The sequence below is a fragment of the Rana temporaria genome, chromosome 1 (assembly GCF_905171775.1).
Source record: "Rana temporaria chromosome 1, aRanTem1.1, whole genome shotgun sequence".
In the NCBI taxonomy this organism is placed as follows: Eukaryota; Metazoa; Chordata; class Amphibia; order Anura; family Ranidae; genus Rana; species Rana temporaria.
The window spans coordinates 366,065,383-366,085,746 of NC_053489.1; the positions used below are offsets into that span (position 1 = coordinate 366,065,383).

The 20,364-nt window shown below is 44.6% G+C and overlaps 1 protein-coding gene and 1 non-coding gene across 2 annotated transcripts in view; one reads left to right on the top strand and one right to left on the bottom strand.

The window, feature by feature from the left end:
- The first annotated feature begins 5,710 nt into the window (after positions 1 to 5,710).
- On the top strand, positions 5,711 to 5,817 carry LOC120925362. The gene has a single exon (XR_005746644.1). It is a non-coding gene; the product is annotated as a U6 spliceosomal RNA (small nuclear RNA).
- A 12,588-nt stretch (positions 5,818 to 18,405) lies between these two features.
- TMEM259 (transmembrane protein 259) overlaps positions 18,406 to 20,364 on the bottom strand; it is a 52,978-nt gene continuing 51,019 nt past the window's right edge. Inside the window, exons 11-12 of the mRNA XM_040322194.1 lie at positions 19,967 to 20,066; positions 18,406 to 19,265 (exon numbers count right to left, since the gene is read on the bottom strand). Coding sequence (XP_040178128.1) covers positions 18,660 to 19,265; positions 19,967 to 20,066 — 706 coding nt within the window. The 3' untranslated portion in view covers positions 18,406 to 18,659. The remainder of the gene's footprint in view (positions 19,266 to 19,966; positions 20,067 to 20,364) is intronic.

A 20,364-nucleotide genomic window follows, 5' to 3' on the forward strand; every position in this document is an offset into this window, starting at 1 on the left:
GAGTTAGGGTGCACCTAGTATGTGTTTACAACTGTTTGGGGGTGTGGCTGTAGGAATGACGTCATCGATCGTGTCTTCCCTATAAAGGGAATGACGCGATCGATGCGCCGCCATAGTGAAGGACGGGGAAGCCGTGTTTACACACGGCTCTCCCCGTTCTTCAGCTCCGGGGAGCGATCGCGACGGAGCGGCTATAAACAAATAGCCGCGCCGTGGTCCCGGATCGCTCCCCGAGCGGACCCGACCTCCGCATGTAGCGGGGGGGGTCCCGATCGGACCCCCCACCCGCTAATAGGCGAGGACGTACGTGTACGCCCATGTGCCTGTACGTGCCATATTGTGGACGTATATGTACATGCGGGGGTCGGGAACTGGTTAATCGCCTTATTGCAGCCCCTCCCTGTAGGCGAGCGCCTGTCCAATCAGACGGCACCGCTCGCGCATGCGCAGTGGATGCCCGGCCGTGAAGCCGAAAGCTGTCACTGTCGGGTGCTCACACCAGGAATGAAGACGCCGGCCGCCGAGGAGTGGAGCCCCGGCCGGCACGTCGCTGGGGTCATGGAGCAGGTAAGTGTCTGTTTATTAAAAGCCAGAAGCTACACTTTTTGTAGCTGCGGACTTTTAATAAACTTAAAAAAAGGCTGGAACACCCCTTTAAAGAAATCTCTTTCAGAAAAGCCGCATGCAAAGGCTCAAAAAAGGAGCCCTGTCAGAGCATTTAACACCAATGACAGATCCCAGGGAGGAATCCGTTTAACAGCCCTGGGTATACGTCTAGATCTAGCTGAAAGGAACCTCATGATCAAAGGGTTCTCAGCTAGTCTTTTTTCTGCAAAGTTAGGGAATCAACCTGAACTCTAAGGGTGCTGGCAGACAGTCCCTTTTCCACGCCCCTCTGTAAGAAATCCAATCTACAGGGGAGTAGAAAAATAATCTATAACTGTCTTTTGCCAGGAAAGGAAAGTTTTCCAAACTTTCCCATAGATCTTTCTGACTAACTTACAGCTGTCCAGGATAGTCTGATAACCCGCTCTGAACACCATTTTAACTGTAGGATGCCCTGCTCAGCCATCAGAACGTCAAATGGAAGGTCTCATGCCTTGTACACACAACCGGTTTTCACGACGAGAAAACTGCCATTTTTTTATATTGGTCTTGAGTATGCTCCCTAGCAGTATTCGACGAAAAAAAAAATTGAAACCAGCTCTTTTTTCTCGTCGCATTTCCTGTCAGTTTTCTTGTCGCGAAAAACGGTTGTGTATGCTATTCCGAGGGGAAAAAAAAAACATGCATGCTCAAAATCAAGTATGCAGCCCAAAAGCAGGCCAAAGGGTGGCGCCATTTGAAAGGAACTTTCCCTTTATAGTCCCGTCGTACGTGTTGTACGTCACCACGCTTTGGTCTGACTTTTTTTGCATGAACGTGTGTATGCAAGTCAGGCTGGACAGGAATCACATTGGGAAAAAAGTTTTTTTTTCCTGCCGAGAAAAATGGTCGTGTGTACGAGGCATGAGGGTTTGGATGAATAACCAGCCCCTGATGGAGAAGATCCTTCAGTTCCGGCAGGGGCATCTATTACGACGGCTCTCGGAGCAGAACCAACTCCTCCTGGGCCAACAAAGGGCAATCAGAATAACTTCTGCTTGGTCATGAATAATTTTCCAAACTACTAGCGGTAAGAGGGGAAATGGATGAAACGCATAGGCCAGAGTGAAATCCCACAGGAAGGAGAAAGCATCTGTCCCTAAGGACTTTGTCTCTCTTTCCAGTGAGAAGAAAGCCGGCAGTTTTTTGTTGATACTGGAAGCAAAAAGATCCACTGTGAGAAGACCCCACTTCAGCACGATCTCCTGGAACGTGTCTTGATGTAGTTGTTTGATATAGTTCCCAAATGCTGGAACTGATGTTCACCCTGCTCAGATAGTCCGCCAGGACATTCTCTGTTCCACTGATGTGCACCGCCCTGATTGAAGTGACATTGTCCTCCACCCAGGACAGAATCTGCTGGGTTAACACTAGAAGAGTATCCAAGCAAGTGCCACCTTGCTTGTTTAGGAACACCACACGTTTTTGGCATTGTCCAAGAAAATCAACAGGTCTTTTGCATAGACCCTTTCTTCCAGAGCAATTATAGCCTTCCTCACAACCAACAGTTCTCTGAAATTTGAGGAGCGGCTAGCTTCCTCCGGCAACCAGGCTCCCTGGGCCTGCCAGTCCTCTGAGTGAGCACCCCAGCCCCACAGACTGGCATCCGCCCAGAACTTCCCTCCATGCAGATGTTCCCGCTGCTACCACTAGGACAGATTGAGAAAATCCTCTTGGAAGCTGAATGAGCTTATCCAGAGTTTTTTTTGCAATCCAAATGGCACAAAAGAAAAACGCCTGAAGGGGCCTGAAGTGCAATTGGGCCCAAGGCACCCCTGGGATGGCCGCAGTCATCAAACCCAATAACTGCATGATCCAACGAAGGGAGGCCTGCGGGAGCAACTTGAAGCTCTGCACGGAGAGAAGAATCTTTAAAATCTTCTCTTCTGGAAGAAAAATCTTTTGGGCAACAGTGTCTATTACATACCCTTTTTGGGTTATGTTCTGGGAGGGCACCAGGCAAGACTTTTGCTGGTTGATCTTCCACCAATTTCTGAAAGGTTCCTTTAAATCAGCTGTAGATCCTGAACAAGGGTCTCTGTCTCGGAAAATCGTCTAAATATGGAACGAACGTCACCCTCTATATCCAAAAATAGGCCATGACTTCGGCCATGATTTTCTTGAGAATCCTGGGTGCTGCCGAGAGACCAAAATGAAGGGCGTTGAACTGCCAATGACTTGGACCGTTCTCGATGAGAACAGAAAATCTGAGGAACTTTTGATGACTCCGGAAGATTGATACATGAAGATAAGCATCCTGAAGATCCAGGGTTACCATGAACACCGCTGGTAACAACAGATTCCCTACGGATTTGTAGACTATGAATTCGTTCTGGATGCTCAAATTGATGACCATACAAAACCCGCCGGAAGCCTTCCTGAACAGAAAGACGTGAGAATAAAATCCTCAGAATTTTTGAACTTCCGGAATGTGAGAAATAACTCTCCGTTTCACATAGTAACCAAATTCACCATGGCTGCTGTCTCTCAGCAGATGGGCAAGAAAAAAAATCTCTGGGGAGGGGGGCTTTGAATTCCAACATGTAACCCCTTTCTAACATTTGGAGGATAAATGGATTGTTGGAAATGTCTGCCCATTCCTTGATGAAATGGGGCAATATTCCCCCTACCCTGGCGTTTTGATACTTATGTGATTTAACGCTTAACAAAAATACTCAATAAACAATCAGTAACAGTCAATCATTTGTCAGTGGGCAAACGTACAAAAATCATCAGGGAGGGGGTAATCAAATATTTTTTTCCCTTACTGTAACACTTAAAGTATTACAAAAACAAAAAATTATTATATTGTGATTTATTCTAAATTCTTAGATGTGGTGGCTGCATTTACTTTTTTAGCCTTTTTTCCCCCCCACCACATGATTTACCTGAAAGGTCTGTTATTTTTCAACTTACTTTAACAGACCAAGCTGTCCAGGAAAAGTAGCAGTAAGAAGGTTGAGCCAAAACTATTTTAACAATGACTTAAGTGCTTACACTGGTCAGTTTTATTATTTATAGTAAAAAACTTATCCCAAAAGACAAAAACGGTTTGCTGTAACTGCTTGTGTGTTAGCTGGAGTTCAGCTTCAATTTGTTAAGTCGTCATCCTAAAGCCTCGTACACATGGTACGATTGTTGGCCAACTGAGCATCCGATTTTTGGCAAAAGGGCATGTGCCAGGATCTTGCCTTACATACTAACGTTACGCAATTGACGTGCTACGAGGAATTTCAGTGCTTGAGCACCACCCTTTGGGCCGCTTCTCCTAATTTCATGTTTGGTGAGCATTGGTTCTGAGCATACGTGTTATCCTTTGATTGCCCCTGGTGTTAAACCCTTCCCAGTCAGTGTCGTTAGTACAGCGACAGTATTACTGTCACTGATGGCTGTATTTGTGTCCCTGTATCCCAAAAAGTGTCAGTTCATGTCCGTATGTCCACCGCAATATCGCAGTCTCGCTATAGGTTGCTGAAAAATATAATTATAAAAAAAAAAAAAGTTTGTAGATGCTATAACTTTTGCACAAATCAATATACGCTTATTGGGACTTTTTTTTTTTTTTTTTTTTTACCAAAACTATGTAGCAGAATAAATATTGGCCAAAATTGATGAAGAAATTCGATTTTTAAAATTTTTTTTTTTTTTTGCTTCAAAATGGACAAACTTTGTCTATAGTGCAAAAAAAAAACAAAAACAAACACAAACCTCAGAGGTGATAAAATACCACCAAAAGAAAGCTCCATTTGTGAGAAAAATAAATAAATAATAAAATCAATTATTTGGGTAGAGTGTCGCACTACCACACATTTGTCAGTTAAAGTAACGCAGTGCTGTCAAGAGGTTAATGATGCACCCAATATATGTTTATATGTAAAACAAAGATTGTGTGCATGTACAGTACTGTGAAAAAAAATTATGGAAATTAAAAATGCTTTCAGAAATCTAAGTTTATTTTTATAAAATCAATATTTGGTTTAACCACCCTTTGCCTAGTGATGCAGCGCATGCACTGCATTACTAGGCACGCGTTAAAACTATGGGATAAGATACACAAGAAGGAAAATTGGGATTACAACTCACCTTTATACCTCTAACCGGACACAAAATTATTTTTACCAGGAGTAGAAAAAATGGAGTTACTTACCGGTAACGTCCTTTTCCAGGAGTCTTTCAGGACAGCCACCTTAGAGAGATCCCGGCTCCTCCCCTCTCAGGAAACACCGCCTTCAATAGAGTATTTAATCCTCATCCTTCCACTGGCCCTTCAGTTCTTCACGAGCACCTCCGGCCAACTGTGGAGACACAAGAACACGTCATACAAAAAAATATTTAATCTTACCTGACGGTCTTATGTGATGAGTGCTCAGACGTCCAATACCTGGGTGGGTACCAGTGCTGTCCTGAAAGACTCCTGGAAAAGGACGTTACCGGTAAGTAACTCCATTTTTCCCTGGATCGTCTTTCAGGACAGCCACCTTAGAGAGAGGATAAGCGAGCACCTTACCTTAGGGTGGGACTACTGCTTGCAGAACTTTACGACCAAAGGCCTGGTCTTTGGCTGACAGCAGGTCCAATCTGTAGAGCTTGACAAACGTGTTGAAGCTGGACCACGTTGCAACCCTACAAATTTGCTCCGGAGAAGCACCAGCCCATTTCACCTGTGAAGCCGCCGCTGCTCTAGTGGAATGTGCCCTGATCCCATCCGGGGGCTCTGACCTCCCTATCACATAAGCTTGAACAATAGCCGATTTAAGCCATCTGGCTATAGTTCGTCTGGAGGCTCTGGATCCTTTCCTAGTCCCCGAAAATAACACAAAAAGGGAATCAGACTTCCTAAATTGTCTAGTGCACTCTAAATACTGAAGGATGCACCTCCTAACATCTAAATTATGAAACGTGCGTTCCTGTTCCCTCACAGGATTCGAACAGAAGGTAGGTAAGATAATTTCTTGGCCTCTATGAAATTTTGAAGCCACCTTTGGCAAGAAGGCCGGATCTGTTTTAAAAATCACACGATCCGGAAAAACTTGAAAATAAGGAGCCCTAATAGAAAGGGGTTTGAGTCCTCGCTTCGGCAGGACATATACTAAAATTGGAACGATACAGAGAAGATTAGCATGGCCCCTGCGCAAGGATGACACGCAAATTCGTGAAGCGTTCCATAAAAAAAAAAAAAAAAAAGGGCTTCAAGTTCACTTACTCGCCTTGCCGTAGTAATTGCCACCAAAAATGCCGTTTTGAGGGTGATTAATTTTAAGGTACAGGACCCCAACGGCTCGAAAGGTTCCTTTGTAAGGGCCTGCAAAACTAAAGAAAGGTCCCACACTGGAAGAGAGGAGGTTCTAACTGGCCTCTGTCTGCTTAGGCCTTTAAAGAACCTCACTATCAATGGGTCCAACGCTAGCTGTTTTAAAAAAAAAAAAACGGTCAAAGCTGAAACCTTTCCTTTCAATGTGCTAAGCGCTAAACCTTTGTCTGCTCCCGACTGTAGGAATTCTAGCACTGCCACTGAACTGCGTACGTCAAAGGAGCATTCTGAGCACCAGCTATTAAAACATTTCCATACTTTACAATAGATAGTTTGCGTCTCCTCTTTCCTACAGTTTAGGAGAGTCTTAGACGAACAGAAAAGCCCCTGCCCCTCAGCAATGCCTCCTCAGAAGCCAAGCCGCCAGGTTCCACCTGTCCACGTGAGGACAACAGATTGGCCCTTGAGTGAGAAGGTTATTCTGGGCCGGAAGAATCCACGGAGGCTCTATGGCCAGGTTTTTTTTAGAATAGAGAACCACGGTCTCCTTGGCCAATAAGGGGCAATCAAAATGAGGATCATATTCACCCCTTGAAACTTCCTCAACACTGCAGGGATCAGCACCGGAGGGGGAAAGGCATAGCACCTTGAAAATGCCCATGTCTGAGCCAGTGCATCTATTCCCAGCGCCCCGTCCCATCTGTTCAGGGAAAAGAAAAGCTCTGCTTTGGTATTTTGCTTTGAGGCAAAGAGGTCTACGCATGGCACCCCCCATCTCTGGACTACCATGTTGAATACCTCCTGGTTTAAGACCCAGTCGCCTTCCCTCAGTTCTGCTGAGGAAGTCCGCTGCCTGGTTCTGATCCCCCTTCATTCAAGTGAGTTGCCGACAGAGACAGCACGTTGAGCTTGGCCCATCTGAGGATGGCTTCCGCCAGAAGCCACAGGGAGCAACTTTTTGTAACCCCCTGCCTGTTGATGTAAGCTACCGCAGGGGAGTTGTCCGACCGGACTCGCACATGTTGCCCCTGAAAGGATCCGAGTGCTAGATCTACTGTCTTCAGCTCCCTCCAGTTGGAGGACCTTTGTGCCTCTTCCAGGTACCCTGTTACCCATCTGGGTCCCAAGTGGGCTCCCCAACCTGAACCGCTGGCATCGGTTGTGACCATCTTGGCTACTGGCAGAATCCACTCGAGACCCTGCGACAGATTTGCTCCCTTCCTCCACCACCAACGGGAACATTTGACCTGATTTGGGATGGAGACCAAGGCATCCAAAGAGCTCTGACTGCGGTCCCAGACATTCAGAATGAATAGCTGAAGAGGACGAAAGTGTAGTCCCGCCCAATGTACTGCTGGAAGTGTGGATGTCAGTAATCCCAAACCTGACATGGCCTCCCTGACCGAAACCTGACAGCTGCCCTGCAAACAGCATGGCCTTGTCTACCTTTAGGACCTTCTCCGAGGGAAGAAAGACCCTTTGGTTCGTTGAGTCCAACACATAGCCCAGGAAGGTGACCCTCTGGGATGGGACTAAACTGGACTTCTCCAGGTTTAAGAGCCATCCTAAACTTTCCAGGATGTCTCTTGCTACCCTGAAGGTCCCGAACCTACTGTTCCGCAGAAGGTGCAAACAGGAGAAGATCGTCTAGGTATGTGACTATTGAGTCCCCTGAGTCACAGGAATGCCAGGACTTCTACCATCACCTTGGTGAAGATGCAGGGGGGAAGATGATAGACTGAAAGGGAGTGCTCTGAACTGCAAATGAAGTACCTTTTTCCCAGTCCTTACTGCTAGCCTTAGGAACTTTTGATGGTCCTCTGCTATGGGAATGTGTAGGTATGCAACTTTTAAATCGATCGATGCCATGAAGCAGTTTGGCGGAAGGAGCGCTCTGACCGAATAGATCGAGTCCATTCTGAATCTCCTGTGACGGAGATATTCAGAGGCTTCAGATTCAGGATGAGCCTGAATTTTCCCGACGGCTTGCGGACCACAAAAATGTGGGAGTAAAAGCCTCTGCCTGTCTCTGGAGTTGGAACCTGGACTATCACTTCCTGTTCTTCCAACTCCTGTAGGGAGGAAAGGAGAGCGGACTCTTTTTTCCGCACACACAGGTAGGTTGGTGACCAAGAGCCTGATAGGTGGGGGATTTGAAAAAAACTCCAACCTGTAACCCCGTCTGATGATCCCCAAAACAAAATTGATTGGGAGGTGATCATCTCCCACTGCGGAAGGAAGGCCCCCAACCTTCCTTCCACCGTTACCCCGTCATTGGGTCTTTTTGGGCTGTTGAGGGCAAAAAATTGCAGCTCCTCGCCCTTTCCCCTTTTGTCCCCAGACCTTCTGGTGACCCGTCTTAGGGGGTTCAGATTTCCTCTGAAATTTAAACTTTTTTTGCCAGTTGCCCAAATTTCCTTTTAATTGGAAAGGCTTTCTTTTTGTCGGCCGTCCGATCCAGGACGGCTTGAAGGGCCAGGCCCAAATAATAAGTCTCCTGTGAGAAGTATACCACAGAGCTTTATCTTGGACGCACTGTCCCCCTGCCACGTTTTAAGCCACAAGGCTCTCCTTGCTGAGTTGGTCAGAGCTGAAGACCTCGCCGACATACGCACCGATTCTGCAGAGGCAGATTCTGCAGAGGCTACTTAAGGCCACCCCCTTAAGTAGCATGGGAAAAGAAGCAAGAATAGTCTCCTTCGCTGTTCCTGCTTCAATATGTGCCTTTGAGTGAGCCAGAACTCCATGTTGCGAGCCACCACTGTGGCCGCCATGCTCAAGGTTCCCCTGTGACGAGTCCCAGGACTTTTTCAAAAGAGAATCCATCCTTTTATCCATGGGGTCAGAGAGCACCCCCATATCCTCGAACGCCAAATCTGTATGTCTGGATACCTGAGAAAAGGCTGCATCTAGTTTGGGAGTTTTATTCCAAACTAAATTACCCTCCCCTGCAAAAGGAAATCTTCTCTTCAGCGCATTTGAGAAAAAGGGTTTCCTTTCCGGATCCTGCCATTTTTTTTAATGGCATTGACCAACACGTCATGGACTGGAAAAACGTTTTCTGTTCCTCAAAGCCCCTGTACATCTGATCATGCAATGTCAACACCTTCCTTTCCTCCTGGATTCCTAGAGTGGTGTGGATGGCACCTAAGAGCTTTTCCACCTCCTCTAGGGAAAGTTTGTACCTTGAGGTTTTTGTGGACTCCCCGCCCCCCCTCTGTATCCGATTCTCCCTGAGAATCTGAAACGGTGCTGCCAGCTTCTTCCTCAATTTCCTCTGCCAGACCCTCCGGCTTCTCACCACTACTAGGGAGAATATCCGTCAAGTCAGGTGAAACCCCCTGCTGCGCTGGTGGGGGATTGCTCTGGGGCAACTGAAAAGAGGAAAACAGAGCTTGAAAAGACTGGAAAGTGCTCGAAAGCTCCTTAACTGACACCGCCAGATCCACCCCCTGTTCTGCTGTTTGCTCTCTTATTAGACCATCAATACAACGTCTACAGAGTGTTTTTGACCAGGACTCCCCTAATGTTCTGCACACAGGGCACTTCCTCTTAGAGCCAAGGGTCGATTTGCTTGTGGCTTTCCGAAAGAAGTGAGAAAGACAAGCAGCAGCATTAGCTAGGGCCCACCAGCGCTTCTACACAGGGATCACAAAGAGTGCCCCCCCCAGGACCAAGCACCACCAGGGTCCCAGAAACTCCTCTCCACCCCGACACCAGAAAGGGATCGACACCCGTGGAGCTACCGGGGGACAGGCATGGGAACACCACACCAGGGTTCCACTTACCTGTGACTGGCTGGTGCTCACACTCGAAGGAGCTGTCTTTGAGGCCTCTGCCTCAGACATCGCTTCGGAGGAAATAGTGTCCGTGGTCCCCGAACGCTGACACGTCAGACTGAAGGGGGGTAGCACCAGCCAAGTGCCTGGTCCGCTTACTTAGGCCACGTCCGGAACCGGAAGACACGGCCTTGTGTAACTGTGCCCATCCCCAACCGGAAGTGACGTCGCCCGTCATCCGGCCCAGCAAGCTCCACGCTGGCTGCAATGCAGGAGGGACCTGGGACAGCCCACAGCGCCACCATAGGCAGAAGAAAAACGGACCTCCCAGCTTACTCTTTCTGTAAAGAGACGCCCTGACGCACGCACGGCGCTACAGGTAACCGACCTGAGCGCCAAATTTAAACGAATAGTTTAAAGGGAGAGAGATCCCTATCTCCAAGTTCCCCAAACACTGCCTCAGCTTCCCCAGCCATCGGCTCTTGGTTCCACAGCGGTGTCTCCCCACCGGAGGAAACACCATAACTGAAGGGCCAGTGGGAAGATGAGGATTAAATACTCTATTGAAGGCGGTGTTCCCTGAGAGGGGAGGGGCTGGGATCTCTCCAAGGTGGCTGTCCTAAAAGACGATCCAGGGAAAAATGTTCGTAAATGGATAATTCATGATAACATACAATTAAAAGATGTAATGGAGCAAAACAAACTGTTAACGTTTCAGGAACTAAAAAATAAAAAAGGAAGTGATTTTGATTGATGCATGGCGGTACACACAATACCTTTTTTTTTCGAAAGACTCCCCCAGCCTATTCGATCAGAAGTAAATCTACAGCCACTTGAAAGGCTGAAAAGGGGACAATTTCTAAGATATACAAGATCTTGAATGAGTCAAAATTGCAGGGCGTCCCGCCATACATCAAGAAATGGGAGGAGGAATTGGGCTCATATGTAAAAGTGTGAGATCAATTAAAAAAGAGGGTACATACTAATATAACGGAATTGAATTATAAATGCCTGGTGCGCTGGTACCTTACCCCGGATAAGGTACATAAATACTCAGGAACTACATCACAGCTATGTAGAAAGGGCTGTAATGAAGTAGGAACTATGGCCCACATTTGGTGGACCTGCACCAAAATGAGAAAATACTGGGGGGAGATAAGACAAAAAAAACACGAGAGAAATAACAAACTCACTCCCAGACGACCGGTGGGTATGTGTGTTACATGAGTCTCGAATGCCAACTAAACACTACCTGAAGACATTACTCCTACAGCTCCTGAATGCTGCAAAGAGCCAAATATCCCTACACTGGCAAGAACTGGAGAGTCCCACATTGAGGGGGTGGTGCAACAAAGTAGACAAAATGTACAATATGGAATATCTGAGATTTAGCGAAGGACAGAATAGGGAAGAGTTTGAAGAGAAGTGGAAGGAATGGGTAGGGATACTATGGTATATGCAGAAGTGATGGGTGCATAACATAATTTAATATCTAATGGCATGAGGTAGCGCTTTGGATGGGTACATAGGGTATTTTATCCCGTGTTCGACACGTTCAATTTGATGGGGGTAGAGGACACTATAAATTAATCTGGGGAAAAAAAAGGGGGGGGTAGAAGAGAGGGGAGGTAGGGAGGTGAGAAAGAGAAGTACACATTAACCACCCTTTGCCTTTAAAACTGCATCAATTCTTCTAGGTACACCCAGGGCTTGTGTACACATTTTTTGAAGCCACTCGGCAGGTAGTTTGTTCCAACCATCTTGGAGAACTAACCACAGATAGTCTGTGAATGTAGGCTGCCTCAAATCCTTCTGTCTTTTCATGTAATCCCAGACAGTCTTCATGATGTTGAGATCAGGGCTCTGTGGGAGCCAAACTATCACTTCTAGGACTCCTTGTTCTACTTTACACTGAAAAGAATGTAATGATCCTGAATTTTCAGGTAGGGGGCGCAAATGCATGCCACCGTTGGCGCTCTCCAGCTGGGATCACACACAGCAGGAGCCAATCGGTGGGGTGGGTACCGGGCACCCGCTAGACATCAGCCAGAGAATCAAAACTGAAATCTGTCCATGTAAAAAAAGGCAGATTGCCATTCTGACAGGAGGGAAATCACGGATCTTTTATTTATTTGGATATGGCCATAACAACATGAAACCACACAGATTGTTTGTATTGGAAACCCTCTACTGGCAAGATAACGCACACCACGCTTCAGATAGAATATTTATTATCATATATACATACACCATTTATCACTTTCATGAGGTACAGTTAAATTGAATGTTGGGTGCTGTGCACAAATCTATCCCAGTATGTACTCAGTCCACTGAAATTAAAAACAATAAGCCCACTCCAGGCTGTGCATAGGGGAAGTTGCTGCATCAAGTTTAATTATCCACAATTATGCAATTACCAGTATTCACTCAGTCTGCAGCAGCAAGGCTTGTCTCTGCCAACCACATCCTTAAAGACAAAATATATCTGCTATGGGTCAAAGACAAAGTTGGCACTATATGCCTCTATTTTTAGCAAAGCCTGATCAGAGTCAAAGACTCAAGAGGAACCATATCTTACCTAATTCTGCAGACATACATCATAAAAGACAAAATAAGAATGTTAGGCCGCGTACACACAATCATTTTTCAGCATGAAAAAAACGTTTTTCAGCAGGTCTAAAAAATGACTTTTTCCCAACTTCATCATTAAAACGATGTTGCCTACACACCATCGTTTTTAAAAAATTATCTAGCAAAGCGTGCTTTTTTGTCTGTTGCAGCGTGATGAATGTGCTTACTCCATTATGAACGGTAGTTTTACCAGAACGAGTGCTCCCGTCTCATAACTTGCTTCAGAGCATGCGTGGGTTTTTTACATCGTTTTAGCCCACACACGATCATTTTTTACAACCCGAAAAACAACATTGTTTAAAACGACGTTAAAAAATGCAGCATGTTCGAAAAAAATGTTTTGTCGTTTTTCAGAACCTGAAAAATGATGTGAAGCCCCCACACGATCATTTTAAATGACGTTTTTGAAAAACGTTTTCATGCTGAAAAATGATCGTGTGTACGCGGCATTAGAATGCCAATCAGGTCACAAGGTCAGCAAAGATCACACTTATAAGACCCCTCTCCCACCTACACATTTCACTTGATTTTGGTTACATTTCCTTGTGAACTAGTTGCAAGTTGGTCCTCAACAACCACATCTATGCTTTAAAACTTTAATCTTATCCATGTTATTTAATTAGATGTGCATATGGGTAAGCAAACAACCAAAAGTGACCCCCCCCAAACCAAAGATTTTTTTTTAAAGAATTCGATTACATCACTGTCAAGAAGGTTAGAGGACTGTCACTTTTTCCAGGAGCAGATTTTTCCTTGATGCTGGTCTGGCAAAACCATATAAAAGAGCAACTCCATTTTTGTTGAGAAAAAAATTTAAATACATGTACGTTGCAAGGATTTTAAACTTTGTAGCAGAATCCTACCTTTTGTTGTTCTGAAGAAAGAACCTGTATGGAAGTGGTTTTACAATTATCAAATGCTGCACCTGCAGGGCTCTAATAAGGAAAGTGGCAGGGTCCGATTCCTTTTTTATGGGATTTCCCTTTGGGAGTGTCTCACCAAAAATTGAATTTTTGTTGCAGGGGATGCTCAAAATAGAATTTGAATCTTTGTGCAGACTTCTTGGAAAATCAGTAATCCAAATCTCACAAGCAGTGTACAGAATGACTCCAGGCAGCCATATTGCATCGCATTTTGCAGAAAATTACAGTGATGCAGTGACTTGTGTTGCAATTGCATACGCTATATTTTATTTGCCATTTTTATTTTGCCACACAAAAAAAGTGGAGTTACCCTTTAACAGATTCAATAAATGAAGGTCAAGTTCATGTGGCTTTACCAAAAACAGTCAGGTCACAGAAAGTAAAACGGAGGGAAATAATTAACTTTTATAGGAAAATTTCGCTCAATCCTTTCTTCTGTATCAGTCATGTGACCTAATGCCATTTTCAGTTCGAAAAAAAGGGGCAGAATAAAGCTGACCATACATTGATCAGTTGTTTTTAAACAGCAAACAGGCTGATCAAAAAAAAAAACTTAAACAGATTGCCTCATTTTGGGTGGATGGGGAAATCCTTCCCGCTGCGCTATTTTATTCAGATGGTGGGACTCCTCCGCTGTCAGAATACACTAATCAGTGCTGCAGAAAATTGGCTCCTCTCAAACGGAATACATGAATCGAAATTTGGCCATTCCCTGCTGAGCCAGCCAAATTATCATCTATGGCCAGCTTTATTCAAACTGAACCTCCTCTTTGCAGAAATCAGTTGAGCAAATTCCTAAGCTATTGGTCACATAAATCACAACTGAGGAAGCTCGAAGCAGCATTTCCTCCAGGAAAGGCAAGCATTCTAGCCTTTCCAATATTTCATCTCAGCATAGGGCACTTTCACTAGTATTGGTAAAAGGTTTTCAATAGCAGAGAATTGCAATATCTCTCATGTCCAAACTTTAAAGCTTCTGCACAAAAACGGCAGAAGCCTTTGCAGAGAAGCACAAATCATAACAAAACATCCATCAAATATCAGCCAGGTCACAAAATGTGAGGATTTGCCACTGTATGGGTCTAAAAATAAATGTTATTCCAGTTGGGAGTTTTTATTCAAACTAGGGTCAAAACTTTGTTTTTAAGTTTAAACTACTTTATTTGCTTTTGTAGCAGAGTCTTTTTAGGAGATTCTGCAGTTACACAAACCTAACTGGAGGTTCTAAGGGCCAACCATAGATGTATCGAAATGCAGTTGATTCTATTAATCAACTTCAGTAAAACCAGACTGATGGGTTTTTTTTCCATACCATCACTGCTGCAGCTATAGCCAGCAGTAGTGATCATTGTAATCAGATGGCAGTGAAAGCTTCCACTGTCAGAATACAATAGCACAGCAGAAAGGATTCCACCACCCATGGTCAAAGGAAGTAAAATTGTATAATGTATGGACAGCCCAAGACTGACCTATCCAGAACTTAAAATAAGGTGGTGGTGGCTGGGGGGTCGAATAAGGGAGCCAGGCTTGAATCATATTTGTGAATCCAAAGTAAAATGTACTTAGTACTGTAGTTTACATATCATACATCAAATTACTCTTGGCAAGGAAATCAACATAAGTACAGTGTGACAAATTTGCATAAATTAAATACAGTATTTCTTTTAGGGACCTTATTTTTGGCTTAATTACAATATTGCACTGGGCCAGAAAAAATAAAAAAACTGCCTCAATAAAGGGAGAAAAAAACAGGAAATCTTAAGACTAGAAAAGATACATAAAAAGGTTGACAGCCCATTGTGTTCCAATTATAAATTAAAGACAATTAAACTATTTAATGACATATCAGAAGACAATAAAATAATGGTGTTACTACAGTCACGTTTGAGTCCTAATTACAAAATTTCTCATCAAGGCTTTCATTAAAGTTGTTTTTTGAAGAAAACCTATCCATTGCTATAAGCAGCTCCTAATATGAATAGGACAGAGTCAAATTCTCTCCCAATTTTGTGCCCTTGACAGTTGTGATGGCAGCTTTTTTGCAGGGAAAAAGAAGGTGGACTTTACACTCCGCAAAGTTTTCTTAGTGTTCAAAGTTCTGCCAAATTGGCAGTGTTGAGGGCAGACAAATTTATTTTGGCCCCATGTCAAAACTGCAAACGGATTTTATCAGAAATGCTAATCTGCTATTATGAATACAGCTATAGTCTGCAGCAAGCCAATATGTTTGTTTTATATAGTCTTTTCTATAGCACATAAACAAGTGCATGTAAGTATACACCAACATACACAGCAATTTATAGAATTATACAAAAAGTGCAAGATAAGAGAAAAACATGTTACACATTTAGGATGATTTATGGAACTGGAAGAAAGCAAACTGCAACGGTTACCAAAATTAACCAAATTTCTGCTATCTTTGCAGTGGTGGTGGTTACACAATTAAAGATCAGATTTGTTGTCCTGGCCAACACTTGACACTTTGCTATGCTTCACAGTTAAACAGCAGGCCTTATACAAACACAGGCCTAGTCTGCAGCCACAGATAAAAAGGCACATATACATAAATAGGTTGTACACAAGTAGTGTTACAACCAGCTCTCCAGACTACATGGGGCCACCTATTTGAACTCTGCAAATACACTTCTCCTTGCTTACACACTTACATTCCATAGAACTGTAAACAGGAAATACGTGGATGTAGATCTAAAAACATCAGACTTTGAATCCAATCTTTAAAAATTCCTAAACAAACTAACTAGATCACCCATGCTTTGCCTTTCTATTGTGGGGTAATCTCAAACCTCATATTTTCTCTTCTTATAAAGAAATTAAACAGCAGCAGATCAGGTAATAATAGGATTTTTTGTACTCACCGTAAAATCCTTTTCTCTGAAGTCCATGGACGGACACAGCTCCTTAAATCTTGACAAGTGGGTTATGTTCCCTGTTTACAGGAGAGGACTAGGCAGAAACATGTTAAATAGTTAAATACATGTTACATTAACAGAGTTGAACAGCCCCGCCCAGGGGGCGGTCCCTCCAGACATAACCCTCCTCACTGCAGCTTGCAGCCTCAGTTCGTAACAAGCAGTACAAACCTAAAAAGGAGGGGTGGGAGCTGTGTCCGTCCATGGACTTCAGAGAAAAGGATTTTACGGTGAGTACAAAAAATCCTATTTTCTCTTATCGTCCATGGACGGACACAGCTCCTTAAATCTTGACAAGTGGGACGTCCCCAAGCAGTGTCAAAAAACGAGGGGTGGGAAATATATCAGTAAAAACAATTTTAACTTCACCCCAAAACAAGCAGAGCTCCTCAACGGAGGAGGTGCAACTTTAAACAGCCGCCGGCAAAAACTAGCGGCTGAAAAAAACATCATAAGATGCACTCACAGCAACCATGTAAATTCTGGAAAAAGCTTGAACGGACGAGCAAATCGCCGCCTCGCACACCTGTGAGACCGACGCATGATGTCGGGAAAAAAAAAAAAAAACCCAGGAAGCACCAATTGCCCTGGTCGAAAGTGCCGGGACCGGAAAGGGGGGCCCGCCCTTAGGAGCATAGGCCTGTATGACGGCCTGCCCGATCCACCGAGAAATGGTGGTCGACGAGACCGCCAGGCCCTTTTGTGGACCAGACACCGACACAAAAGAGAGTCAGAAGCTCCGAAATGGAGCCGTAGTAGGCTGGTATACCCGCAAAGCGCGTACCACGCCTAAAGTATGAAAGGCCGAAACCTCCTTCGGAAGAAGGGAAGGTCGCGGGCGCACCATCACCTAATCCTTATGGGGGATCAAGCATGGCGGCTTGCAAGACAAGACCGCCAACTCAGAAACCCCTCTAACAGAGGTAAAGGCCACTAAAGGGGCCACCTTCTGAGATAGTGTCAAGAGAAAATCTCTCTGATGTTTCCAAAAGGAAGGTTCCTGAAGAACCGAGAGCACCAGAGTCAAAACTCATGGGGGAAGAGATGGGCCAAGAGGGGAAAGTATATGACAAACCCCTTGCACACAAAAAAAGGGGACCCACCATACAAATGGATTCCATGCGGAACTACCCGACGTTCACAAAGGTATTTAGGGCCTGAGGCCCATAGAAAACCCCAAAACTCTCGTCCTGCAGGAAAGGTAAAATTACCTTGCAGCTTAGCAAATCCCACACTGCCCAAGGCAGACCGACGTCCAATCCAAGCTTTAAAAACAGCAGGACCCTGGACATTGAAAGTACGCCCGTGGACGTCACTCCATCCCTTCGCACCAAGAGAGGTGCGACGGTAGATCCTCCGGAAGAAGACTACGGTCCATACAAATAGACAAAAGCTCCTAGAGCCCTATTCAGGGCCTCTCACCCACTTGCTGCGCTGACCAGGTGTAACCAGGGGACTAGGAGGAGACTGCACAGCGCTGCCTGTGAGGAAAAGAACCGTGAGGTAACTTTTGCAGGGACCTGTGTTTAAACAGGAAAAGCCTCATAGGGCTGTTTTATTTAAGGACAAGTCACAGATACAGCATAAAAAGCAAAACCATTACAGGTGTCCACTAGTCGGAGAGCAGGGAGGTTTCACTGAATTGTGAACCTGCAAGCCGCCCCTCCCACCTAGAGACAGGGAGGGAAGGCTATATACATTGGCAGGATTTGGGTGCCGGCGTGATCGGCTTATGCACCCAGGGACAGATTAGTCCCCCAGCTGGGCCTTTGACGGCCTGGGAGGGTTGCCCCTAAATAATACACACACATAGTGTGTATGTATATTATGTAAAGTAAAATAAAATAAAATTTCTCCTCAGGGCGCTGGGCCCAAAGGGAGCCATACGTCCTTCTCCTTTGCTAGGCAGAACGAAACTGAGGCTGCAAGCTGCAGTGAGGAGGGTTATGTCTGGAGGGACCGCCCCCTGGGCGGGGCTGTTCAACTCTGTTAATGTAACATGTATTTAACTATTTAACATGTTTCTGCCTAGTCCTCTCCTGTAAACAGGGAACATAACCCACTTGTCAAGATTTAAGGAGCTGTGTCCGTCCATGGACGATAAGAGAAATACATTTTATGAAATATGACTGATCATAGATGAGCAGTTTAACATTCATAGGTAGGGAAGATAGTGCACAACATGTATGCCCACAATATACCCTACATTAAAATGTTAGGGAAACATTGCCCCTGCTCTATTATGCATCTGTATTTTCCCAGACTTTTTTTGTGGCATTTAGCTTAAACAGCAAAATAAAAATGATCTAAAGCAAATGCAGTCAAGTTTGAGTGCGTGTACACCAACACACGCATGCACTGGACTGAATGTGCAGCAGGCCCCTGACTCCAATAGCAGAGGAATAAATCTTCCATACACTCCTTGCTAGGGGGAAGTACATTTCTCCTAGTCCCCCACATGAAGGTTGTATGGAAAGAATATTTGGGAAAGAAACTCTGTTCAGGAGTCCACAGCGATATGCTCTGCATCATGCGCATTTGGCTGTGGAGCACTAGCTTCTGTTAGCAGTCGTGATGAGAAATTTCTTTGCTGTAAATTATTGTCGCTGGTATCTAAAAATCCTTGGTTACAGTCTGAGGGAAGGGATCCATTCTCCACTTTGGGTTCAATCAGTTTCTGGGGGCTGTTTCCAGGTGTATCAGATGGCAACCTGGGAGGAGGATCCCCAGTCTGTGTCACCTCTGCAGTACTTTGTTCAGGAGATTCACTGCAAGCAGCTTCCCAAGTTGACTCTTCAGACGGTGGAGCTATACCAGATGTACCAACTTCTATAGGTGATGTTTCGGCACTGCCCATGCCCGAGTTAGCGTCAGTTAAAATCACGCCTACAGCACCCAAACTAGATGTAGTTGGTTGAAGTGCCAGTCCAGGGGCAGGTGGGGGGTTTACAATGGATGGCTCAGATGCAGTATTGTTATTTAGGTTATCTTGAAGGCTTGTCTGATTCTGACCTGCCTGCTGGTTCTGAAGGAGCATTTCCTGAATTCGAATCTGCTGGAGGATTGCAGGGAGTTCATAGTGATGGAAAAAATAGATCATTGAATGCTGGAAAGTAAAGAAGAAGTAAGTTACACATACAAAAAAACTACTCCAGCTGCACTAAACCAAACATATGAGCAGTTTACTATACAAAAATACTTGTATTATAGAAGCAACTATTGCACATGCTATGAAAACAGTTCTAAAAAGATCTCCAACTGTTGCTGGGACTGTAGGTGGGCAAGACAAGACTGCTCGGCAGCACAGATGTCAATTTAGAAGGATTACATCTTTACCATGAAGCCATATCTACTGACCCACTCAGACAATGAAGCCTTCAGTGGGCAGTGTCTGGAACACCCATTAGACGTTAAAACACGAGACAAAATGGTGTCCAGAAAACACCAGAATACTAGCAACAGGGCAAGGTTTGTAGCTGGGGTGGCCCAGTGTATTACAGCAATGCCTTCAAGGCAAAAGACAGTATAGGTCAGTGATGGCGAACTTTGGCACCACAGATGATTTTGAACAACATTTCCCATGATGCTCATGCACTCTGCAGTGTAGTTGAGCATCGTGGCAAAAGTAGTTGCAAAACATCTGGGGTGCCAAGGTTCGCTATTACTGGTATAGGTTATTCCTCCTGAATCCTTATTATGGATTAATCTTCATTTTTGCCTGGACTGTATCTTTATCAAGTAGCATTGCAAGCCAGGACTGTATTTTGAAGTGTGTAGTGGCTGTGAAAACAGAATGTCATCTATTACCTGGATGAAAAGCCAGGATGTCACAAGTGCCAGGCTGCTGTACTGTCCATTGAAGCGGTAGTGGTAGGCATAAAATGCAAAGTGATACAAGTAGAAAAACCTATGGAAAAAAGAGCAATAAGAAAGATCACACAAGAAACTATGCAGAAAAAAGGATATACCGGTACTTCTTCCCATCATTAAAGCATTTTCACCGGTTCATTACTTTAAAATTTAATTGGAGTCCTTGCACTCCATTTTATAGTCGTATCTTTACTTTACTGTAATAGTAATTGTGTAGCAGAGTCTAAAGATGATTGTGCAGTCCAATAGGCACCAAAGAACAAAAAATAATCACCTTTTTAGCAAGAGAATTAGTCACGCACATACCTTCTTCCTATACAAATCTGTTTAAAGAC